This window comes from Chaetura pelagica, unplaced genomic scaffold (assembly GCF_000747805.2).
Source record: "Chaetura pelagica isolate M959 unplaced genomic scaffold, ChaPel_1.0 scaffold29, whole genome shotgun sequence".
Classification (NCBI taxonomy): Eukaryota; Metazoa; Chordata; class Aves; order Apodiformes; family Apodidae; genus Chaetura; species Chaetura pelagica.
The window spans coordinates 1785680-1809280 of NW_009970720.1; the positions used below are offsets into that span (position 1 = coordinate 1785680).

Below are 23601 nucleotides of genomic sequence, written 5' to 3' on the forward strand. Positions count from 1 at the left end.
ACAAATTGCTGCATAGCTGGGGAAATGTTGCATCCATTTTTTGCTGAAATCTCAAGCAGATACTTGGTTAAAGTGCAAACTACTCAAAAGTGATACCTCAACATCCCGAATCACATTCAGAAAAAAAAGTCTTTCAAAAAACCATGAGTTGTTTGTTGTTTTGTGTTGGGTTTTTTTACTTTCGTATTTGACAGTTATGGCCAAGGACATAATCCCAATTAATTGCAGGTTAATGAATAAACTGAGTAGCCATTTTCAAACAACTAGTTACAAGTGATCTTCTTGCAGGGTGATTGTTCAGTCAGTCAGTCAGTGGGCACCTCCTCACCCCACCTATGGCACGGCCGACAGGAACACAGCAGGTGGTCACTAGGGTTTCTTTTTCAGAATACTGTGAGATGGATCATCCTGCTGAGCACAATGACTAATAATTTGTTAACGCTGAGACTATTTTAACTACCCTTTCCACGTTTATTAGGCCCCGATTCAGAAAAATATTTACATGCATTTTTACCTTTAAGCATATACTTGAGTCCTTAAATTTAGGTTGTTGTCCTAAGTAGCCTCTGTTTTTTTCCGTCCATAGGAATAAACACATCCTGAATATCCACAACAAATACATAGAAAGTAATAAATCCCCCCAACCAGTATGAGCTTGTCAAGTTCACCACAAAGCAAACTCTTTGAATACTAAAAGAGAGAAGGAGCTTGCTTCTAGTGCAGTAAGACTCTGGATTAAGGACAACAGTAGAAATTAAGATTTTGGGTCCTGAACTGATAGACTTTGTATTTTTCAATGAATTAAGTAAAAATACAGCAGCAGCCACCAGAAACAGTCTTGGCTCTAACTGAAGTGGAACTTGAATGTAAATGGTCCTCCTCCAGAACCAAAAGGGTTGAATCCTTGCCATGTGTTCCAGTTCCTGTGGAAAGGGTTGCCCCCGCCCTGCTGACTCTCTGCATCCAGTGGGTCCTCTCCCGCGTCAAACTTTCGCCTCATTTCTGAAGGAAACAAAACCAAGGTGGAATCACAGCACAGAGGTTAGGGCAGTAAAACCAAGTATCTTTGATGGCCAATAACCAATTCAGAACACCCAGCTCAGAGAGCTGCAGTTATCACTTGTATTGGCAGCATCTGCAGAACCCAACTACTCTGAGTTTTTCAAAGTTGTCTAGAAGACTGGCAAAGGAGAAAAGACCAATTCCATGAAAACACCATATGAAAAAACTTCAAACATGTCATTTTGTTTAAAACAAGACAGAACCTGGCTGTCCAATTAACACAGGTATATATTTCAACAGGGACAGGATAGTTGCATTTTGACCAACTGTATGCCACAAGTAATTGGGACATTTTGTCCTTGATGAACGTTATTGTACCTGTTCTCGCTTGAGATGGTCTGTATCCTACCAGTTCTTCTGAACCAATACATTGTAACACTTCTAACACTGTCCTTCAGCAACAGCATGAAGGTCAGCATACAGAGCCCCAAACATTTTCAACTTGCCATTCTGGCAGAGATGTGTCTGGGGGGCAGCAGTTTGGAGGCCAAAGACATGTTCTTTAAGTAGTTTTGTCCAGCAGGGACAAAGCTGAAAGCCTTCCCCAAGATCCACAAGTTACAGGCTACACCCACCACTCCTCTGTTATTTGCACCCATATATAACTTTCAAGCAGCCTGCCAGCATAACAAGGGTTTTGATCACCTGACACTTTTTCAGGACACACATTTTATCAAGGCAGAGAAGGGAAGCAAAGGAATTAGTTATAGGAGAATCATGAGACTGGCTGGGGGAGGAATGTGGAAGATGGCCTCAAAGCACACCAGAGGCCTATGATAATAAGCTTGCACATCAAAGCTCAGAGATTCAAAGGTCCACAGGCTTTATAGAGTTTGTTGGTTTTTTTATATAACCAACATGGTCACTAGAGCCAGAAAGTGACCTGGGAAAAATACCTTGATTAAAGGAGAGTAAGTCACTGCAGTAAGAAGAGACAAAACAAAACAGATGGCATTACAAAAGCCAAATAGGACTTTTCTCGTCCAGTTGATTTGACAGGAATGGTAAACATGACAAAAAAGTGTCAAAGAGAGAGCAGAAACATGTCCTGGAGATGTTGACAGTGCAAGCAGCATCTCAAATGCTTCTAATATTTAATTCTCCTAGCTTGTGTTCATAATTATGAACAAAGATCACACTAACACTGAAAAAGCCTTACTGATTAGAAGGCTTGTAATGCATCACACTCTGATGCCTCCCTCCCCTAAGAAAGTCTGAGCACATCTGCCTTAGATGATCCTGAACAGCTGAAAATAAAACCAGGAACCTCTGATATCTACAGCTTTTACATGTTCCTCTCTTTCCAGTGACCATACAGGAACAGCTTAAAGAACTTAACAGAAACTTTGGGGTTTTTTGCATTAGGTTTCTTTTTCTGTTACTGTAAAAAAATAATTAAAGAAACAAAGTCACTACATAAGGAAAATAATTACCTGGGTCAGTAAGAACTTCTTTAGCAGCTGCTATATCAATGAACTTTTTCTCAGCTTTCTTCTTCTCTTCCTCACTCTGGAAGTTATCAGGGTGCCACTGGGATGCCAGCTTTCTGTAAGCTTTTATGATTTCTTGCTTCCGAGCATTTCTGGATGGATAAAATTATAGATAACTTCAAATGTTCCAACTGTTCATATGCCACACTAGTGAATCTACAGGTTAATTTTAAACACTGAGACAGCAGCTAAGGCCATTGGACAAATTATGAGACTCTAGTTAACCTTCTGCAGGTGGCAATGAAGATTCTTCACAGAAACACCAGAGTAAGCAGGTTCCAACTTTAAGCAAAGATTACACACTCTTCCCTTCACCACCCATTACCTTCCTTGGAATGATGGTAATGCCAGCTACTATGCAGGATACAGTTCCCAGTCTGTAGAATTTACAATCAGGTGAGTAACAAAGAGTAGAGATCTAACTAGTTCATGATCGGAAGGATGACCAATACTAGCTCAGAACTGGACATTTGTTTGGTTCTCATTAGAAAGAGAAATTGTTACTTTCTCAAGGTTGATGGTAGGATTATTTTAAATGTCTCTCAATCAGTCCTTTCAAATTCTTCCAAGCTAGCATACTATAAGCCACAATTTTATTTTTTGTTGCTTTCCAGGCTTTGTTTCTTCCCCAATTCATTCACTTGACTCTTTATGACCTATACTAAGAATCTCTTGCCAAGACGTTTAATCTTTTCCTTCCCAGTTTTGCTTTTTTCAGTCTTTCTAAAGGAATTGTAAACAAACGCTACTTAAAAGCTGAACACTGCTAAACTAGTACAATAGGAAAGTGAAGGTAGCAAGACGAAGGAACGAAAACTAACACTCAACAGAACAAATTTAAGCCCTAGATGTACTGGTTTAATAGCCAACTTTCATATAGTCATATCAGATATTAATATCTCACCTTTTTACTCCTAAGATTTTATAGTAATCCCTCTTCTGTGATTGCTTCAGCATCCTCTGGGCACGTTCTAGCCCTTCCCGAATCTGCTGGTCATTTTCACTATTGGCTTGAGCAGTCTCGTAGTCTTTAATAGCTTTTATTAAAAAAAGTGAATAAAAAAAAGATTACAAAACTCATTGCAGATTTCAATTTAAAGAACTCAACCACTCACTGAAGCAGAAGTTTTCCCATTATCATATATAAACAGGAACGATTTTGTTGCAACTTGCCATGTTTTTCTTTTGAAATTAGAAAACCCTGGAGTAGAGGAGGTGCATTTTCACACATAATGTGGGTAATTTCCTTACTCCAGGTTCATCACACTTTGGAAAGAAAGGAGAAGGAAGGTTAGTAGCAGCAAGTCAGAACACTCTCTAGATGCTACAACAGTCACATGGACAAATATGACAAGCATAAAGGACTGCAAGAAGAGTAATTAAGAAGCAAGTTTCAGCGACCAGGATGTGAAGAGCTCACCGCACCATGTTAGTCCCATACTTTGCTGCTCAACTGAAAGAGGCATCATGCAGTCTTTATACTAATATTCATTTTTCTTCAACAGTCTGCACTGAATCAACATGATATAAAGCCTCTTCCTCTTTAACACCAATAAAGATGGATTCCAGATAACTGGTAAGTTCATACTGTTAATGAAAGACAAATATTTGCTTTTTATGCCTCTGCATAATATGCAGACAGCTGTATTTTAGTTGTGTTTTTCCAAAGACATATTCTTTCTTTTATCTCAAGAGCTGCACTTCTCAGGAGTGAAAGCAAGAGAGGTACTGTAATGTATTAAAGATTTTTTAAGAAATTATAGGTCTACACTTCTTTTATTATTATTGTAAGTGGTAACTAAATGCTTAAGACAACAAGTTTAAATATTATTTGATATCAAGATTTGTCAGGGAAAGCAACTGCCTAAGTCTTTAATGAGACTGTTCTTTCACTGTTACAATCCTTGAAGTCTCATTTGCAGATCCAAGTCTCCTAGGCTTCTCCAGTTAGACAAAGTATTTGCATCAGATTATTTCCAAGCAGATGCCATTTCTCAGCAGGTGTTACATTTGTTTTTCACTGTTTCTGAGCAAGACAGCAGGAAGTGCTAATGAATTTGTATCACCCAGACATCTGATACCACTGCAATCTTGTTTTGGTTCTTGAAAAAAAATCCCAAAAAGTATTTCCAGTGCTCCAACCATTTCATGTGTTATTACAAACAAAACAAAACTTCTATTCATTTTCACATCACTGGACACTGTCATTTGCTGCTTGACCAAAGCATTTTGGCATCTGGTGATAAAATTTCTGAGTAATTTCTCCAGTCATTAGAAAAACAACAAAAAAGAGAGTGTACACTAATGTGCCCAATATATCAAAACTGATAAAAAATGCCCAATATGTCAAAACTGATAAAAATGACGAAAATGCAGGGATTTCATTATGTTGCTTTTTACCACTTGAGTAATTTTAAGCACCACTGTATTTCATCTGCTTCATGTAATAGTAATAGGTCCCATCACAATGTCCTACCAAATGCAAATCAGCTTCACTGAACACCACATCACCTGTAGCATGCAACACTCCTGGAAACCAAGCTGCTCAGGGGTCAAGTATTTGCAATGACACTACTAGATTTCTCTTTTTTCACACTGACACCCTTATTTAAAGACTGCAAGTATTAAACACATGGGAAGCTATGTTGTTTAGTGCTTCACACAGCAGAAGGAATGCACCCAGCACACCTGAAAATGTTGGAAGAGACTTCAGCTTCTCTGGTACTCTCCAGTGTAGGAAACTTTCTTTCAGAGAGTTACCATTCTCCCCACCTGAGGGGTGAGGGTTGGAAGCAGGAAGAAGCAGGATGACAGCCTCATGACCGCAAGTTTGCTACGGAACCAGGAGACTTCATACTAATTCGCAGTATGTCAAGTGAGATATTTAATCATTTTTTCTTAGTTGCTTTTTCTAAAAGGACTAGTTTCTCACAAACCAGACCAAGAATCACTGCTGCTTCTTACTGACCTGGCTTTCCTATCTTGCCCATATTCTTAAAATACGGACCAAGACTGACCACTACACCACATGCAGCATTAATTTCCTATCAAACACAAGTAAATACAGACAACCTATGTCTGCGCCAACTCTCTGATAGGAACAACTGAACCAGTTATGCTCTTGCTGAAATAGGGACTGTTTCCTATAGTAGGGTGGGGGGAAAAAAACTAAAGGATGTCCTGACCAATTTTGATACAGCAAAGGTTTGTTGCATTTTTTTTCTATGACAAAACTTGTGCTGGATACTTTAGACAGACAGACTTCTGTACTTATGAGATAAGCCAGAAAGGAAGTCATTACACATCTGACTCTACAGACAAGCCCTGGATCCCATGTGATTATAGAGTAATTAAAATGATGTATGGTAATCAGAACTCTACTATATATACCAATACTAAACAATAATCACCTTCAAAGCTCTGAATTGCAAGTACTTTGAAATTTCCTGTATTTAAACAGAAAAATAGGTGCATCCAGCTCTAGCACAGGATGAAGCTGACTCTGTGCATTTATGCCAGACCCCGTTACAAACTTTTTCCTCTAACTTGCAAGAGCTGACAGATTCTCTCACCCTAGAGGAACTAAAAACAGATAGGGATTTAACAGAAGATACCATCAGAAAGATCCCCATTGAGATTCATAAATTTCAAAGAAACAACCAGATCAATTTTGTCTACTGGTAAGAAGCAAAAGATACATCTTAAAGGACCAGATGATCTTTCGAGGTCCCTTCCAACCCCTAGGATTCTGTGACTCACAGCAGGACCTGTTTGCCTTCCTCTCTGTACCTCCTCTAAGCTGAAGATACATACACCTCAAGGAGAAAAGAGGTTGTTTAGATTTTCTCTGGGTTCTCCTTTTGCTGATACTCCTTCCTCTGAGATAAACAAAAAGCCTTTGTACAAGCCATTATCTATGTAGATTTGTATTCTGTACCTTTATTTTTAGGGAAGTTTTTATTCCTTTGTAAATCTACTTTTCCCAAGACTGAGTGAGCTTGCTCTCACTGCACTGAAGTACAGAAAAAGATGGGGAAATGCCCCAGAGGGGGCCTCATCACTCTGAAATCTTCCTGAGCCTTACTTTTAGGTTGACACTGCAATTCTAAACAGCCAAAAGATGTAAAAACATTATCCTAAGAAAAAAAAAGAAAGTTTGTCCTTATACTTTGTGTGTTTTTTTTAAGCAACCCCTTTGTACAAAGGTCACTGGTTCTCTGAAATGCTGTTGTCTTCTACTCTTAAAAGGAAGAAGCAGGTTTGCCAACCTCAGCAAAGAGGGACTAGGACTAGATCACTTCAAACACACAAAGTCTGCAGGGCTCTTGAAGAGGACTTCCTGAAACCACACCAGTCCTCTTCACACCATTTCACTGGAGTCAAGGAGGCCCAAAAAAGAACAAAATCGCTATCTCATTTTTTAAAGTGAACTTCAGGAGGTGAGCAGTATCATCTGAGAGATTAATTTCTCACAAGACAAAAAAATCTGAGCCTGCTACTAATGAGAACAGCTGCCTTCATGAATGCTTAAATAGAAAAGATTTTTTTTGTTCAGTTGTGAAGTGAAAGATCCAGTGCCAAAATACAGAAAAGAAAAATTCTCCTATAAGCACTAAAATTAATTACAATCTTCTTCTGCAGATTTAAAGCCTACAATTCCTTTCCCTCATCATGTTTGACTGAAACAGCCCAACACTTCAAAAACTGTTGTATGACTGAGCACAGGGGTGGACAGACTGTCCAGATTCCTTCTTAAGCCTGGTTTCTTGTGCAAGTGAGAATCACTAACTAAGATTTTAAAGATTTTTATTTTTTTTTGTAGCACATAAGCACTTAGTACTCTTAAAGAGGCTAGGTAACAACGTAGGGGTGTACTCAAGAGATGCCCGTTACGCAGTCCCCACTTTCCAAGGCTGTAGATGGGACCATGTAACAGTATGCATCTTATGGAAACCCCATATGGAAAATGCAGCCCCAGGAGTAGAATCAGTTTACTGCTCTTAGCAGCACTCAGACACATAGGGGTGAATCAATGGCTGTTAGCTTCCTCTGCCCTCAACACATGGTAGGGGATAGAACAATATTGTTTCATGCTGCCATCTACACACACTAAAATGGGAGTTTCTGAAATGAATTTAGATCACTAATTATAATTACCTTTTATCTCTAAATGAAATTGGCTGATATTGCTGATAATATAAAATGTGTTTAAGTTGATTTAGCTGTACAGTCTTATAAAACTTCCAGAACATAGCCCACTATTGTAAAGCCAACTCTGCTGTAGATAAAACAAGTACATTCCATTTACACTAATCAAGACAAAAATTACCAGCAGATATTTTTTTAAATCTGCAACAACCAGTGCTGATTAGGGATAACAGCATCTTGTACAAAGAAAGTGTGTGTTAAAATTTTTTGAAATGCTAATTGCATTTTAAATGCTGACAAGAAAAAAAAATACATGCAAACTGCACACAACTGTACCTTCTTCATACAGGTCTTCTAGCAAATAAGCTTCTGCTCTGTCTTTCAGGGCATTCACATTGGTTGGTTCCAGCTGCAGAACTTCTGTACAAACTTTTATGGCTTCTGTAGCCTGCTGATTCTAGAGGAGAAAGTACAACAAAATTCATGTAGTTGCAGGTATTTAGGTCGTTTTTAACAAATTTGCAGAGGGAGATAGAAGCAGAATTACCTTCGATAAACAGTGGCAGATCCTCTCTTTGGCACGAGTAGCATAAATTGGGACTTCTGGCTCAGTTTTCATTACAGAATCATATTTATTGATGGCATCTTCATACCTGTTTAAATCAAAGATAAGCACAGTATCATGAAATGTAATAACTATTTCAGGGTGTTGTGACTTATTTACAAATTCTAGAATTCACAGGTTTTTCACATCCTTCTGGCAATGCACCTTCACTTCAATAGTTTTAAAGGTGTGATGTGAGATAACAGCATGAAGACTTTCAGCCACTTCAAGAATTAAATCCCCATCCCTTTATCTGTGCTATGAGACACAAGAGCAGGCACTATATGCCTGGCAGTTGGCAGGAGATGACAAGTACCATCTCCTAGCATGCACATACAACATCCTCTCCATTTGTCCCCTGTCCCAAAACATCACTCTGCACTTGGAAAAAAAAATCATCTCCCTTAACAATATCTGAAATGGCCTAAGTCTGGAGCCTTAATGTGAGCACTGTACTATTTGCATTTCTTGGTACACAAAGGAAAACATGCTTCATGCCAGTTTGTACTGGGCAGTTGTTTTCTCCCTTCCTCCTCTTCCACAAGTCACACAGTACAATGCATCTTTTCCTGTGAAGGTTTCAAAGACACTAAAGTTCCTTGATTTAACTAAGAAATGGATTGGAACATTCACCTAAAAATGCAAGTGACTGAACCCAGGTGTTGCTACAAGCTAGGAGAAATCCAAGCTCTCAGTTTCCTGAAAATGTGCTGATAATTGATTAGATAGAAATGTAAAGTGCAGAGTTCAAACAGACTGTTCACTTAATAAAACTGTCTTCAATGTGCTGATTCACATTCTTGAGGTACTTAATTTTATAAAGCTGCCTTGACAATATTTAATCACTTGTTAGGGGTCTTTACCATTGGACGTTGTGTGCTTGGGAACATGCAGAACTGAAATAAAGCAAGAAGCTGAAGAATACAGAGGCACTGTCTATCATTTAACAGGGCACATAAAACAAGAAAAGGGGGATCTGACTGATGGGCTATCAAGGCACTGCAGAGTTACTAGGTGGGTTTAGTCTGAAGATGTGGTCCTTTAATCACAGATTAGCTGGGGTTGGGAGGTACTTCTGGAGGTAATTTGGCCCCAGCTCTCTGTTCAAGCAGAGCCATTTAAAGCAGGTTGCCCCAGACCATACCCAGATGGATTTTCAGTATCTCCAAAGTGGGAAGACTCCACAGCTTCTCTGGGGAACCTGCACCAGTGAAAATGAGAGGGTAGTGGGAAGCTATATATACTTTGATGAGATCACTCTTCTGCAGAGAAGGATCAGAGGGAACGGTCCCAGATATCTCAGCTTTTACTCACAAAGAGACTCCAGCCCCTTCCTCACCTTAGTGGTACTTCACTGGACTTTCTCTCTCAGTAGCTTCATCTCTTTTCTACTGGAGAGCCCAGTACTCTGGGTGTGGCCTCACCAGTCCTAAGTAATATATGGAAGACTGACATTCCTATCTTGGTCTTACTACCTGCTCCACAAATAATTGAAGTACAGAAAGAGAAGACCGTGGCATCAGGAAAAATCATAATAGGATTGTCACTATGTGAGTCAATATTTATTTTAATTGTAATTTGAGAGCTCTGCTCAGTTATGCACTTCAACTGATGGATGCAAAAAACATCACTTAATCAACTCCTCAATCAAGAATAAGTTGGTGCCTCAGTAGTGATTTTTTTTTTTTGATACAGCAGTGAACACTTACCTGCCTTCTCTGATTAATTCCTCTGCCGACTCAATCTGCTTATTGAGTTTCTTTACTTGCTTATAAAGAGAGAAACATTGCTTATGGTCTTGGTCCAGTTTCAGACACTCCCGGACTTCACTTTTCACAGGGAGGTAGGGAGGGAAAAAAACAAACAGAAAGACATCGCCACACAATTATGAGATTTCACTTAGAGACATAATGCAGCATCTGTCATCTGTCCACAACAGTTAACTTCTTTACCTCTCCCTTCCTCCAAAAATTAATTTCAAGTGAGACAAAGAAGTCTTTTGGAACATACAGGGATATTTGTTTGATTTTAATTATTTTGTTTTGCCAAATATGCAAAGATTGAGAAGTGTTGCACTAAAAACTGACTGAACAGCAGTGGGAAAACAAACCCTGGGAAAGAAACTGTATTCAGCAGTCAGATACAACTGTTTGCAATTTTCCTATATATTTAACTCAGCTGTATTACAACATACCTATACATAATTGTATTTTGTATTGCCTGAAACAGGCAAAGCTTAGCTAAGACCCACACCGCCTTTGACAGAATATCAGCCAAGTCTGAGCCTGACCTTTCAACGTGAAGAGTTAAATCAGACTTTGATTAGTAGCCAAGTGTCTTTGAAAAAACCTCCAGAACACAATCATATGAAGGAATAAAAGTTTTGTACCAAATGGAGTAATCACATTATAACCAAGGTGTTATTTTCAGAAAGAGATCACAAAAATCACTATTTTTTTCTTTCCTAAGCACAGACAAAAAATCCTCCTATTATTAGAAAATCACTAAGCTTCAGAGATGAAATATTCTCTGGAAAGAGAATCCCTAATGCAAACCAAATACTTATCTGGCATTTAGTTTGCCCAGCTATAAAATGAATTTTTGCAGTTCTAACCATATGCAGTTTCCATCCATCAGCCTTTGTCCTACCCTGCCAAGAAAAGTAACTCAGGCTTTTTCAGTTCCCTTCACCTCTTACAAAACAGATTCTGTGGCAGAAAGCATGATGGAAGGAGTCTGAAGGCGCAGGTAGCACATCTGAGATGATGAGTTGCACAAAAACCACTTGTGTGCAAAAAGAAGGATTATACCATCTGTCCAGCAGAGATCAGAATATGAAGTTAACAGCCCAGACTGGAAAAGGGCAGCTATATGCAGGACTGACTAGAGATGTATGGGAATAACACTTAACGGCATACGAATAAAAGACAAGGATGTTAATCAAACAATCATCCAAAATACTGGACACCATCTGCAAGAATGAAAGATCGACAGCTCTGGATCCCCAGCTCCTCATAGTTGGATGCTCCTGTACTTTTTACCTGTTCTTAAACTTGTAACTGTTTTGACTCTTGAAAATAAAAATCCAGCCCTAAGACTTAATGCATACATTTTTTGTTTCCACTGTCAGCTTCACAAAGATAAAAAAAGGCTCCACCAAAGAAAGTTGAGAGCAGCACATTCTTTTATGATGGAAAAATACAATTGAGACAGTAGATGTATGCAATTCTGACGGACCTGCTCTATGGGTTCTATTTAAGTAAACGAGATACCAGGAACCACAGATGGCCAGGCTGCCAAGAATGGTGCCTTCACTGCCAGTTCTTAGCTTCTAGACAGGAGCTTCCTTTATCAGATCCAGAGCAGAGTTGCTACTCTATCCAAACACCAGACAACACAAATATTTCAGTTTATCATGACCTGTATTATCATATTTTCTGTCTCAGTTATGATTATAGCAAACAGTAAAATTACCTGAGTGATAATTCATGGTCCCCCAGCTGATAATATATTCTGCTGATTTTATAGAAGGCTTCAGTGTTATCATTCTTTAATTTTGCAGCAGCTTTCAAGTCACTAATGGCTTTGCTTGGTTCCCCTTCCTTTATATAACACTCAGCTCGAAGTTCCCGTAGCTCTGCATCCCAAACACAAACCTTGAGAAATCAAAATTAAAGCTTGTTTTTGGTCCATAACACTTCACTTCTTTTCCTCCCCAACAAAAGAAAAATCCCACATAGTTTCACTTTGCCAACTGCAATAGCATAAGGTTCAAGCTGCATGCAGAGCACATTAAATTAGTATCTCTGCTTCCTGGTGGATGCTGCGATGCACCTGCCCAAAGAGAAAACAAAGGCCTGAAAAATCTATAAGTGATTCAAAGAGCTCACGCAGTGAGATGAATTAAATCTACTGGCACTGCTTAAACTGGAACAGTCTGTTGAGCCTCCAGGGAAGGATATCAGAATCATAAATTACTACATCCTCCCAAAAGAATAGGCATAATGAAAAGCAAAGACCAAGCTGTCAGTTGTCCTCCACGAAGAAGCCTGAGGGTACCATTCAGCCATGCAAAATTTGACCCTAGTATCTGGATTTTAAATATCTATACAGAAGTAACAATGTCAGAGTATGGCAAGAACACTTATTTAAAAGTAACTGCCTACCATCATTAGAATTAGAAAATGTATCCTGGGTCTTACCATTTATTTGTAAATCACCATTTTAGAGAATGAAGCTTTTCTGCTTCTCCACATTCCCCCCCCACAAACACACTTTGGCAGTTTCTTCTATAGAATATTGTAAACTCCAAGTCAACATTGTTAATTTGTATAGCAAAAGTCATCGCAGTTAACTGATATACAGGTTATCTAAGGAACCAGATCAAAGTCCAGATAGCTGTGCTATGTCATTTTAAACTTTGTGATATTTTTTTATCTTTTCTTACTTCATTTTCTCAAGACAAGAAGTACCTACTTTAGAGTTAAGATCTAATGCTTATCAAGTTTCTTACTAGTACATACAAAACACCTGTATACAGGCAACAAACTCTAGATTAAAAAACCCTTTGTCTCCTGTATCTGGCAAAATTTCATTGATTTGAGAACAACTTTTTTTCCCAGATTCCCCAAGAACACTGGCCTGTGGAAAAAGGGAAAGTAAAGGCACAAAAGTTAAAGACAACTTCAGCCAAACTACAATCTATTATTTTCACTTCTTTGCAGCTAGTGCTCAGCATTCTCCACTCTCCAACTTCATTACAGACTAATGGTGCTCAGCAAAACTGAGCCAATTACACGAAGAGTTTTCACATCACTGAAGAAGTTATTAAGCAAAAATACACAGATGTCAGACAGGAGCTCTTACCTCCCTTTCACAGTACCATTTTACTTAACACTTACTGCCAAGATTTCATCAAGAAAATCAATAGCAACTTTGTAATCCTCTTTCTCGTAGGCAAATAATGCTTGTGAATGCAGACGCTGTAGCTCATCAGATTTTGTCAGCTGAGTCTGGGCTTCTTTCTCCTCATTATTGCTGGGATTGGATTTGAGCTGCAAATATTAACAAGAAGAGAGACTGAAATGCTTGTTTAAGGATCTCTTTTTGCCCCATTAATAATCATATCATGGAGAACTGACTAAAGCTGCAAACAAAGCAAAATTAGTTTTAAAGCTGGAAACATTTCCAACTCCAAACTTCAGAAAAATAATGTTTAGCTTCAATACGAGTTGTCAGAAGTCAGAGAAATATAATTCCTCCCCCAGTCATGCTTTATCATTTACCATTGGACACATCATACACACCCGTCATTGTTCCTCTGTCACCCCTTGGAAGTCATGGACCTCTCAATTATAGCCTAGTTAATTCCTCTCTGCAGAAGGTTATTAAACACTGGATTCCCCAGCATCACTGTAAAGTAAATGCACTTGGCATAATCACATATCACTTTAAGTACAATACTTATTTATAAATTCATGACTGAAATGACTGCAGTATGTCTCACAGTATTACTGTAAAGCTGTTGTATTGGATTTTCCCCAGAAAGTGTCACTACAGCAGCAAGTTAAGATGGAGGAAAGGCTCAGCTAGGAATTTATGTACTTTGTATGTCCTTTTAAACATGTCTAAAGTTTTTCTACAAAGACTTTCATTTTTGAAACCCCTCTCTAAACTTACTGAGTCCTCAAAGTCATCCAGTGCCTTTTCTTTCCTCCTTTTTCTCAAAGAGACCCCTTCCCTTCTTCTCATCACTTCTTTAAACGCTCATGTTTTGTGCTCAAGTCTCTAATGCAACTCAACATCAGCCCTCACTACTCCTTTAATAGAATTCCCCCTGGTTCCAAAACTTAATTATATGAAAGGAAAAAGCCTAAATTCAACATCAAAAACATGCACAGGTCCCACCTCTGTCTTAGACTCTTTATTTAAGGTATTTTTGAACCTTATGCAGTTGTTTCATTTTACTCTTGCAAGAATCAAGTTGTACTTAGATCTGAAAATTCTCCTTTATGCCCTACACTGACCTTCCACAAGATGAGAGAACTATGATCAAAGTGTTTTCTTCTTTGTAGGCTAATTCCCATATTTCTTAAAAAGCTTTTCCTCCGGTTAGAACAGAAACTCTGCCTATAAATCCCTGATGCTGTGCATCCCTTTTCTCCCTCAAATCCGGAGTTTGCAGTAGAGGCAAATTTCTGCACCTGTAATTTTAAAAGTTCCAAGACTACAAAACTGTCAAGTTCTGTACTGTATAGTTCCAGTCAACTAGTTTAACTTTCTCCCTCAATTTCCCACCATTTTTCTCACTTAAAAATTAAGAGCTTTTGGTATGGACCAGTTTTATGCTTTCATTTAAACTTGTCTCACAGTAACACTGCACTCCTTAGACATACATTTCCTGTAATACATTCAGAGCAAAATGACAATAAAACATGAAAAGCAGTATTACAATCATACAGGCAAGTCCAATAGTACTAAAGACCATTCGAGTCACATATTCTATATAATCTTAGGTAGTACGAACTATTCATTTAACAAACAAAGGGAAACTTTTCAAGCTGTCAACCAAACTAATGCCAGCAGGTGTTTTGTGTGCTACAGTATGATTAAAATATATACTGAGAAGTTCCTAATAAATAGTAAGTGCATTGCCATAAGGCTTTAATAATTAATGTTAACTAAATGCTCATTATTTTTTGCCTTGTGATCAGAGGACTGTGACATCAGAACTAATCACATTTTAATTATTCCTCCTTTTCCTGTGGAGTAGTAAGCTTAGGGGTGACTAATCTGAACAACTCATCGCACTATGTGTCTTAGATTTCTACGATAGGAGCAAAGTACTAAGAAATCTTACAGCTGAATTCAGTGCAGGTCAAAGGCAAACCTCCATCAATGGCCTTAAAGCACCAAATGAGAAGCTGTGCTCTCTCAGGTCTGCTCAACAAGCACACTGCTAGTGGTAACATCTGTTCTCAGCACAGTATTCTTTGCTGCCTCCAAATTAGAACACTGCATTAGTTGCAGTTTAAGCTGCAGCAACAAGAGCTAGCTATGTATCTGTTACAGCAGCTTTAATTCACCGCTAACCTCTACCCCCTGAAAAAACCTGATTCCTGAAACCTGAACCTAATTCCTTTACAGGAAAAAAAAGACCAGAATACAGGAATGGCCTTGTTACTGCAAATAATTATCTGTCACAGATTTACTGCCATAGGCGCTGCTTTATTTTATAGCTTAGTCTCAGTACAGGGGAGATACATACCCTTGGAGTAAGCAAAAGCCCACCCCAAAAGAGCAAGGTTAAAGGGAACAAAATAACCACCCCCACTTAATTTATCAAGTCAAGCTTTAAAATAACTTGCATGTCTGTCTGTCTATCTATCTCCCATTACTCTCAGTGAGTAAGCTGGCTTCTTCCAGAACTTTATCTCAAGGACTTGCCTCAAAACTTCACAGCACTGCTTTGCTGCACCTAGGAAAGTAGAAAAAGCTATCAACATTTCACTTAATGAAAGCCAGCATTTATTTATTTTTTGACATCTAGAAACAGCTTATATAATTTCTATTCAAATTAGGCAGCCTTGGAATGGCTGCCTTGCATTTGTAGTCAAACATCAGGTATTTAAGTTTTCTGATGGAAAAGCACTTTAACAAGCTGAACAACTCATGCTGGTTTTCAAGAAGCAACATAATCCCCATCCCTCCTCCAAACCTGCTGTATTACACTGTGTTTCACAAGTCCAGCAACACGACCTTTCTAACCAGACAGAGAAGTTACACCAGCCACAAGTAAGGCTACATGAAAAATACAGTGCAGCACTACTTCACGCTAAAAGCGTTAAGAAGAGGCCATCAATACAGTCAAACTGGTATAACAGCAGGAACAAAAAACTGAAGCAAGTCCAATATTAAACTCCACAGGATCTACCTGCATTTTGTGTTGGATGCTGCTATCCGGACGACATCATGTACCAGTCTGAATTAATTAGTATCTTTCAACACGTTGCACCTACATGTTTCTTAAATTTATGCTTTCTGATCAGCAATATGCTTTTTATTTGACAAAGCTTTACAATATTATCTGTTCCTATGGTAAACAAAAAAGGGGATCCCCAAACACAGAACACATACAAGAGGCAAAACTGGTGATCATGAACATGGAGCAAGCATATCCTGTCTCTTAAGTTTAGTAAGGACTTTTCACTTTGTGATCTTTTTTTCTGAAGTATAGGAAAAAGTTACAAAATACAGCTAAACTAATTCAATAGCTTTTGGCAACCTGCCCTGCTTTCCAGCTACATAGTCCTACATCATCTTATTTAACAGCCCATTAACAATACAGGAAAAAGTTGGGCATTTAGTACAGTAATCCAAATGAAGAACAGTTACAGCTACACAACAACTCAACATCCATACTCTCAAACAGTACAGATTAAAGACACACAGGTAATTCACCTGTAGTATATGAGCATCTTAATATGTATTATAAACAGACACCATTAATGTGAAAAACTCTTACACTCTGTTGTTTAAATAACAAAATATTGTTAAAAAACCCAAAACGTTGTAGATACATATTAAGGATGTTTTTCTCTGCTTTGCTTACAGTGGTCCACTGGCAGTAACACAAGACATATACCTACACATGCTAAAGCTATTTTCTTGTTTTTCACACTGGTAAATACACAACTAAAAGAAACATATTAGGCTTGTGAAAAACAATCTCATGTGCTTTTGATCTGGTTAAGAGAGCTTCAATACCCAATCCTAGCTTGCCTAGTAACTTAAATCAATTTACAGTGCCCTAAGACAGTTTGCTCCACCTACATCCTAAATAGTATTATTATACATATAAGCCAGCCATGGAAAACTATTGTCCAGTGTATTCTGCAATAGCCAAGGGCTTATCCAGAATAGAAAACAAGAATTTGCAGATGTACAGTGCTCAGTCACTTGATCTTTGCTGACATCTAGTGGGGCTGGGAGCAGCACCTTCAGTTTTCAGTGTTTATGCTTTCAAGAGAGACAGAATTGCGTATTTACAGTTTTATTGCAACGAACTGCAACTGGGAACATTAGTCAGTCTAAAAAAAAAAAAAAAGACACTTTGGTCCTTTCCACAACTTTCAATAGACTGGGTAGAAGTTCTGCTCTATTTTTATGCCCTCTACAGAATTCAGCAACTTAAAACGCTTCTCATTTTCTCTAGGACACAGGGCACACATTTTCTCTCAGGTCACAGTCAATATTACAAGGCATACACAAAGGGCTGCCAGGACTTGCATCGCTTTTGTCACCTTCTTAGAATGCCTTCCATCAACCAAAGTATAGCAATATTCCTTTTAATTTTACTAAAAATCACATACTTGGAGATAAAATAAGTATTCTAGGGCTTTAATGGACTGAGGCCGTAGACATCAAAGTTCACGCACCCACAGGTCTGACCTGTTGTCTTCTGCTATTCAGAAACTACTAACCAAAGTGGAAGGAACATCATATTAAAGCATACAAACACTCACCCAAAGGTTGAGCAAATAAATAAATACTATTCACATACTGTGAAATATTACTTTCATAAGTCACCTAAGGACTTAATCCTTGTTCCATCCTGAGCACTCTGAACACAAGATTAGCCCCCCCATTGATGCATGATTTTTCTGATAGTCAGTTGAATAGTTTCAGTCTTCAGCCAAGTTTTAAACGTGAAGTAGAACAGAGTTTCTTTTAGGAAGGTGAATTATTTACAACCATATTGGAGCTGGTTTGGAAACAAGGCAAGCTACTTGACAGCTGATTGGAAATGCATTTCCATATGCAGTATTAAGCAATACTCCAAGAAACAGTAACTACAAAGAGATGCATACACAAACTCAGAATCAACACTGACATCACATAATTGCTATTGCAGCAACTATGCCCTCAGTTAATCAGAGCTGAACAACATTCTCCTACATTTGCAAACAGGGCTACACTGCAATCAGATTTGTGACTGCAGAGCTCACACACCTAAGAAACTTACCGAGGAAGAAGCAGCAGCCAGAGGAGCCACTGCTATAGGAATTTCATTAGAAGCTACAGTAGCTTTGCTACAAACACAAGCACTGTCTGGTGCATTTATACCTGCAAGGGCCACTCCTTCCAGCTGACCTGCAGTGTGCAGTGTAACTACTCTGTTTTTGTCATACATATTCACTATTAAAATTTCCATTAAACATCTGTAATCTGCAATGCAGAACTGCTTCCTCCATCACACTCTTCAAAGAAAGCCAACAAAACTGTATCAGTTATACTTGCTGCTCTTTATTTTGGCACAAGGGACACACAAAACATTCAAATTAGCAACACCTGAAGAGTAAGCAAGAATAAGAATGAATCTTATTTATTCTGATGCTTACAGAAAGTTTATGCAATAGAGAGGGAATGAAATTTCACATTCTCTGAGGAATTCTGTTCTGGAGGTTAAATCAGCTTATTTTTGCAGTATAAAGCCATAATGCACAAAATACTCATAGAAATTACAAACAATTCAAATGAGTTTCAGGGGGTAATAGTCAACTGTGTTTATATGGAAACTCTGACCACCTCCTGCTTATGGAGAGGAAGTACCATCACACATTCATGAAAGACTGAGAACTCCTCTGCAGATGAGAAGACAGACAGATGCATGCCACTGATTTCAACAACCCAGTGCCTAAACTGACAGCCTAGGATCCTTCTGCAATCAGTGGAGATAGGAACATTCAAAGGTCAATCCATGAGGCCCCCTAGTGATATCTCAGGGTGAACACAACAGAGATGCAAAACAGGGTTCAATTATGTACTTTGAGTCCCATGTCACTTATCCTTTCTTTCTGAATGAAGACTGCACCTCAGTATAGGCATCATTGAGCAGTGCCATGCACAAAATAAGTCTTTTCAAAGTGCTGTGCTGCTTCATGCAACCTTTGCCCATTACATCTTCATCACTGCACTGCAACTTTATCAGTCATTTATTTGTACAAGGCAGCTCAGCTACAATACCTTTAAAGTCCAGGAAAGACAAACTCTGGTATCCATACACACATGCTCCAGAGCATCAGAGCTGAAATGAGACCTTGGCTCAGAACTCAACCTCAAAAACAGTGATGTAGATCAGCTTAGGCTTTAAACTTACCACATTTTTGAAGTCATCTTCTGCTTCATCAAATTTTCCTTGCTTGAGCAGTAAATGTCCCCTCTGTAATCTTGCCTGAAAATGAAACAAGAATTTATTTTGATTTACAAATCAGAATTCAGCAAAGTATAAAAACAGGATTCAGTTTCCTTTAGCAATAAAAAACTAGTTAACAAGCTGAAAAAGAGAACACAACACCCATTCTTTGTCTTCTCAATTCGACAATGTTCTTATAAGGCCTCTTTGATAGTAAATGTTCACTCTGCAACAGAACTGAGGGACAAAAAGCAGCCAGTTTTTAAGAGCAGCTGCAATTCACAGAACTCACTTGAAGAATTGCATAAAACAAAGTGAATTTTTCCCTTACATCACTTTGCCTATTGTAACTGCTTAACTTCTTAAGAAATAATAAATAATAAATAACCCCCGCATTTAATTCTTTCATTAAACTTTCAGAATAAGAGAAGCTATGTAAAAAGTTAATGACTTAAGAGTATTTTTATTCATTAGAATATTTTCGTACAGCAATGAATTTAATGTTTGCTTCTCCACTGTAAGCTATACAGGACATGCCACTGCCTGTGGAAAAGGGAGATGAGCATCAGATGGAGAGGATTGCAGCATCAGTCCTCAGCTAGCAAGGCAGTCTCCACATATGGTAAGCAGAAGTGAGCAAGAAGTAAATCAGAACCTGTAACCAATCCCATAGAATGTCAGTGAGATCAGGACAGTTCCTGTGGAGAAGAGATGCCTCAAATCAAATGTTGATTGAGACAGAAGAAAAAGAGGCATCTCTGTGCTCTCTTCCTCCCCTCACACAGGGCATAGCTGTGGTGACTGAGAACAACCACAAGAGAGAGAAGGGAAGTGTTTAGCACGCACCGCTGCGGAACATGAACTTAAAAAAAAATACTAGTTTTTAGAATAACTGGCTAGACTGTACTCAGCATAGTAGCAAATTCAACCACATACACCATTACTATTATTTTACCCTATTTAAAGCCTTCTGAGTGATAATATATTTTCTATTTCTCTTCAGTAAAATCTGAAAAAAACAACCTTCTTCGAAGCAGGTATTTTTTACACTTGAAAAATTTTCAATTCCAGTAATACTTACTGATGTGAAGTCCTGCTTTAATTCAACCACTTTACTTAAATCACGAATCGCAGCTTTAGATTTGCCCATGGCTAAGTACACTGTTGCTCTTCTGTAGTAAGCAATGTAGTTATCAGAGTCTCCATCTGCAAGTGAACAAACAGTAATCTGAATACTCTCTCAAAGCAACTGAAACTTTGGGTATAGTATAACTGTGGTGACTAAAAATATATTATCCGAGTTTTAAGCCACTGGAAAATTTGGTATTTATCAATAAAACATTGTATTTGTAAGATTATCCAAATAATATTTTCTATGCAGCTTGATTATTTAACAAAAAATATTAAAGAAACACAGTAAAAGCCAAATCAAGAGTACTGAAGCTGAAAAATGTACATGGTTTTCAGCTTTGTAAAGGAAAACTGCCCCTACAAGAATATATCTGAGGAAAAAAAGTCTTCTTTCCCCTCACCTCATTTGAGGTTAAAGTTGAACTTTAAAATAAATGGAACAAATAACATTGCCAAAAATCTTAGGGTCAAGTAACTGAGCCTCATAGCTGGTCATTTCCATTACCAAAACAGTAGTTCAGTTCTCACTGGAAAAGGTATCTCCACTCTTCCTCTACAAGGTCTCTGTGGAAATGCTAACATCCAGCACTGGAATTTAATAACCCTTCATGCTTGTATGCCAGTATTATGGACATCAAGTAAATTCAAATGTTACTACCTTGAAAAAAAGGAAGTACTAAGTTGTACTGCATACAAATAAATGAACAGACAGAAATCAATAGTGGAAATTATGGAACTTTATTAATACATAAAGGATTTAAAATAGGAAAGAGATAACCCAGAAAGCTTATGCATGTTTCAGCACCAGATGATGGATGATTTTTCTGACAGTCAAAACATGGTTTTGCCTCAGTTCCCCATTAACAGTAACGAACAGCAATTGACATTTACTGAGAGAGAAGGAATAAGCCATCAGCTTGACAGGAGTGAAGATAAGGTCCTGCACCTGGGTTGGCGCAACCCCAGGCACAAATACAGGCTGGGGGAGAATGGCTGGAGAGTAGCCCTGAGGGGAAGGACTTGGGGATGGCAGTAGATGAGAAGCTCAACATGAGCTGCCAGTGTCTGCTGGAGCCCAGAGAACCAACTGCATCCTGGGCTGCATCAAAAGAAGTGTGGCCAGCAGGGCCAGGGAGGTGATTCTGCCGCTCTGCTCTGGTGAGGCTGCACTTCCGAGTACTGTGTACAGTTCTGGTGCCCTCAGCACAGGAAAGACATAGCGCTGTTAGGGGAGAGGGTCCAGAGAAGAGTCACAAAGATGATCAAAGGGCTGGAGCACCTCTGCTATGAAGACAGGCTGAGAGAGTTGGGGCTGTTCAGCCTGGAGAAGAGAAGTCTCCAGAGAGACCTTTTAGCAGCCTTCCTGTACCTGAAGGGGCCTACAGGAAAGCCGGGGAGGGGCTTTTCATCAGAGAGGGCAGTGGTTTTAAACTGAAAGAGGGGAGATTTAGGTTAGACGTTAGGGAGAAATTCTTCATCATGAGGGTAGCAAGGTGCTGGAATAGGTTGCCCAGGGAGGTTGTAGAAGCCCCTTCCCTGGAGGTGTTTAAGGCCAGGTTGGATGAGGCTTTGTGCAGCCTGGTCTAGTGTGAGGTGTCCCTGCTCATAGCAGGGAGGTTGGAACCTGATGATCTTTAGGGTCCCTTCCAACTTTAACCATTCTAACATTCTATGATTCTATAAGAGTTGAAAATTTAACTGAAAAGTGAGAAAATGAACAGTAGTCTTCTTTTATTTTAGACACAAAAAATATGCAGGCTGAAGCAAGATAAAAAGATCTATTTACCTCACAGTCTACAATGATGCAGTACAGGCAAAAAAGCATTAGAGAAATTTCTTCTCCCCTTCTCTAGGAACACAATAGGCAAACCATGCTTAAAATCTTTCAAAAAGGCAAAATACAAGGAAGAAAGAGAAGTCTGACCGAAGTTTAGGCAATCAGGCTCAAATCAACATCCAACTAAGAATCCCATCAAGGTCTCACAGAGGTGGTCACACCCTATTTCTATAAGCTGCTTGAGCTCTCCTGGCAAAGCAGAGGGTCTCACTCCATGCAGCCATCTCATTGCTCAACCCACTTCATACTGCTGCTGTCTTTGCTGCACCAGCAGTATTCACAAGGCCACAGACCGCACTGGACTTTTCACCAAATCCAAATTAAAGCTTGTGAATTAATAATAAAGGTATAAACCACCTTGTAACACTAATTCTACTCAGATGCCACAGGAATGCTTTAGCAGCAACAGACAAGGCAAAGGAATTAGCAGTCAGCCTCTTGGTGGAATAAGGAGCTTCCATAGCACAAAAAAAGAGGAAGTTCCCCCCCCCTTTGTACACGGGAAGATGATCTTGGAGAACTCATCAAAAACATTCATAGCTCAGAACCAGCAGATATTTCATTTACATATCACCATTAGACCAAGACATAAATTGAAAATTCTCAATAGTACAACCCATTACTGTACAACACATTGCTATTTTCCTTCTCAGGGAGAGAATGACATATTTTTACACATTATAAGGAAGTCCAACAATGAAAAAAAACAACAAACCATCCCATGCAACCGAGAAATTGTAGCATTGATGGACACAGTTCTTTACTGTTGCTGTCTCTTCACTTTAATTCAAGGATTTTAATCAGCAAAGTTGCTTTAAAATGCATAGAAGCAAACATTTAATTCCTCAGTTTGTTGAAAATGCAAAATACCAAAACAAGAACTCACTCGTTAGTTAAGCGTAAGAGTGGGCCAGTTAAGTCTTCACTACCAGTTTAGGATCTCAAAAGAGAGAGGATATTTCAAATGTTGGATTTTTTTACAGTGATGAAGAAATAAAGCATGAACAAACTCAACCTTTCAAAGGCACAATTCAGAAAACTACACAAAGATAAAACCTGATAGGATTAGATACTGGGAATATCTCATCAAATGATAGCACAATCAATTCTAACTGCTTCCACCCAGCTATCTTAC

The 23601-nt window shown here is 38.7% G+C and overlaps 1 protein-coding gene across 1 annotated transcript in view; it reads right to left on the reverse strand.

Moving 5' to 3' along the window:
• Window positions 1–760: 760 nt before the first annotated feature.
• Window positions 761–23601, reverse strand: part of DNAJC3 (DnaJ (Hsp40) homolog, subfamily C, member 3) — a 43409-nt gene continuing 20568 nt past the window's right edge. The window contains 10 exon segments of the mRNA XM_010006353.1: window positions 761–1002; window positions 2496–2644; window positions 3457–3589; window positions 8037–8157; window positions 8248–8353; window positions 10014–10133; window positions 11779–11960; window positions 13206–13358; window positions 19463–19537; window positions 20580–20704. Of these exon segments, the coding sequence (XP_010004655.1) occupies window positions 845–1002; window positions 2496–2644; window positions 3457–3589; window positions 8037–8157; window positions 8248–8353; window positions 10014–10133; window positions 11779–11960; window positions 13206–13358; window positions 19463–19537; window positions 20580–20704 (1322 nt within the window). The 3' untranslated portion in view covers window positions 761–844.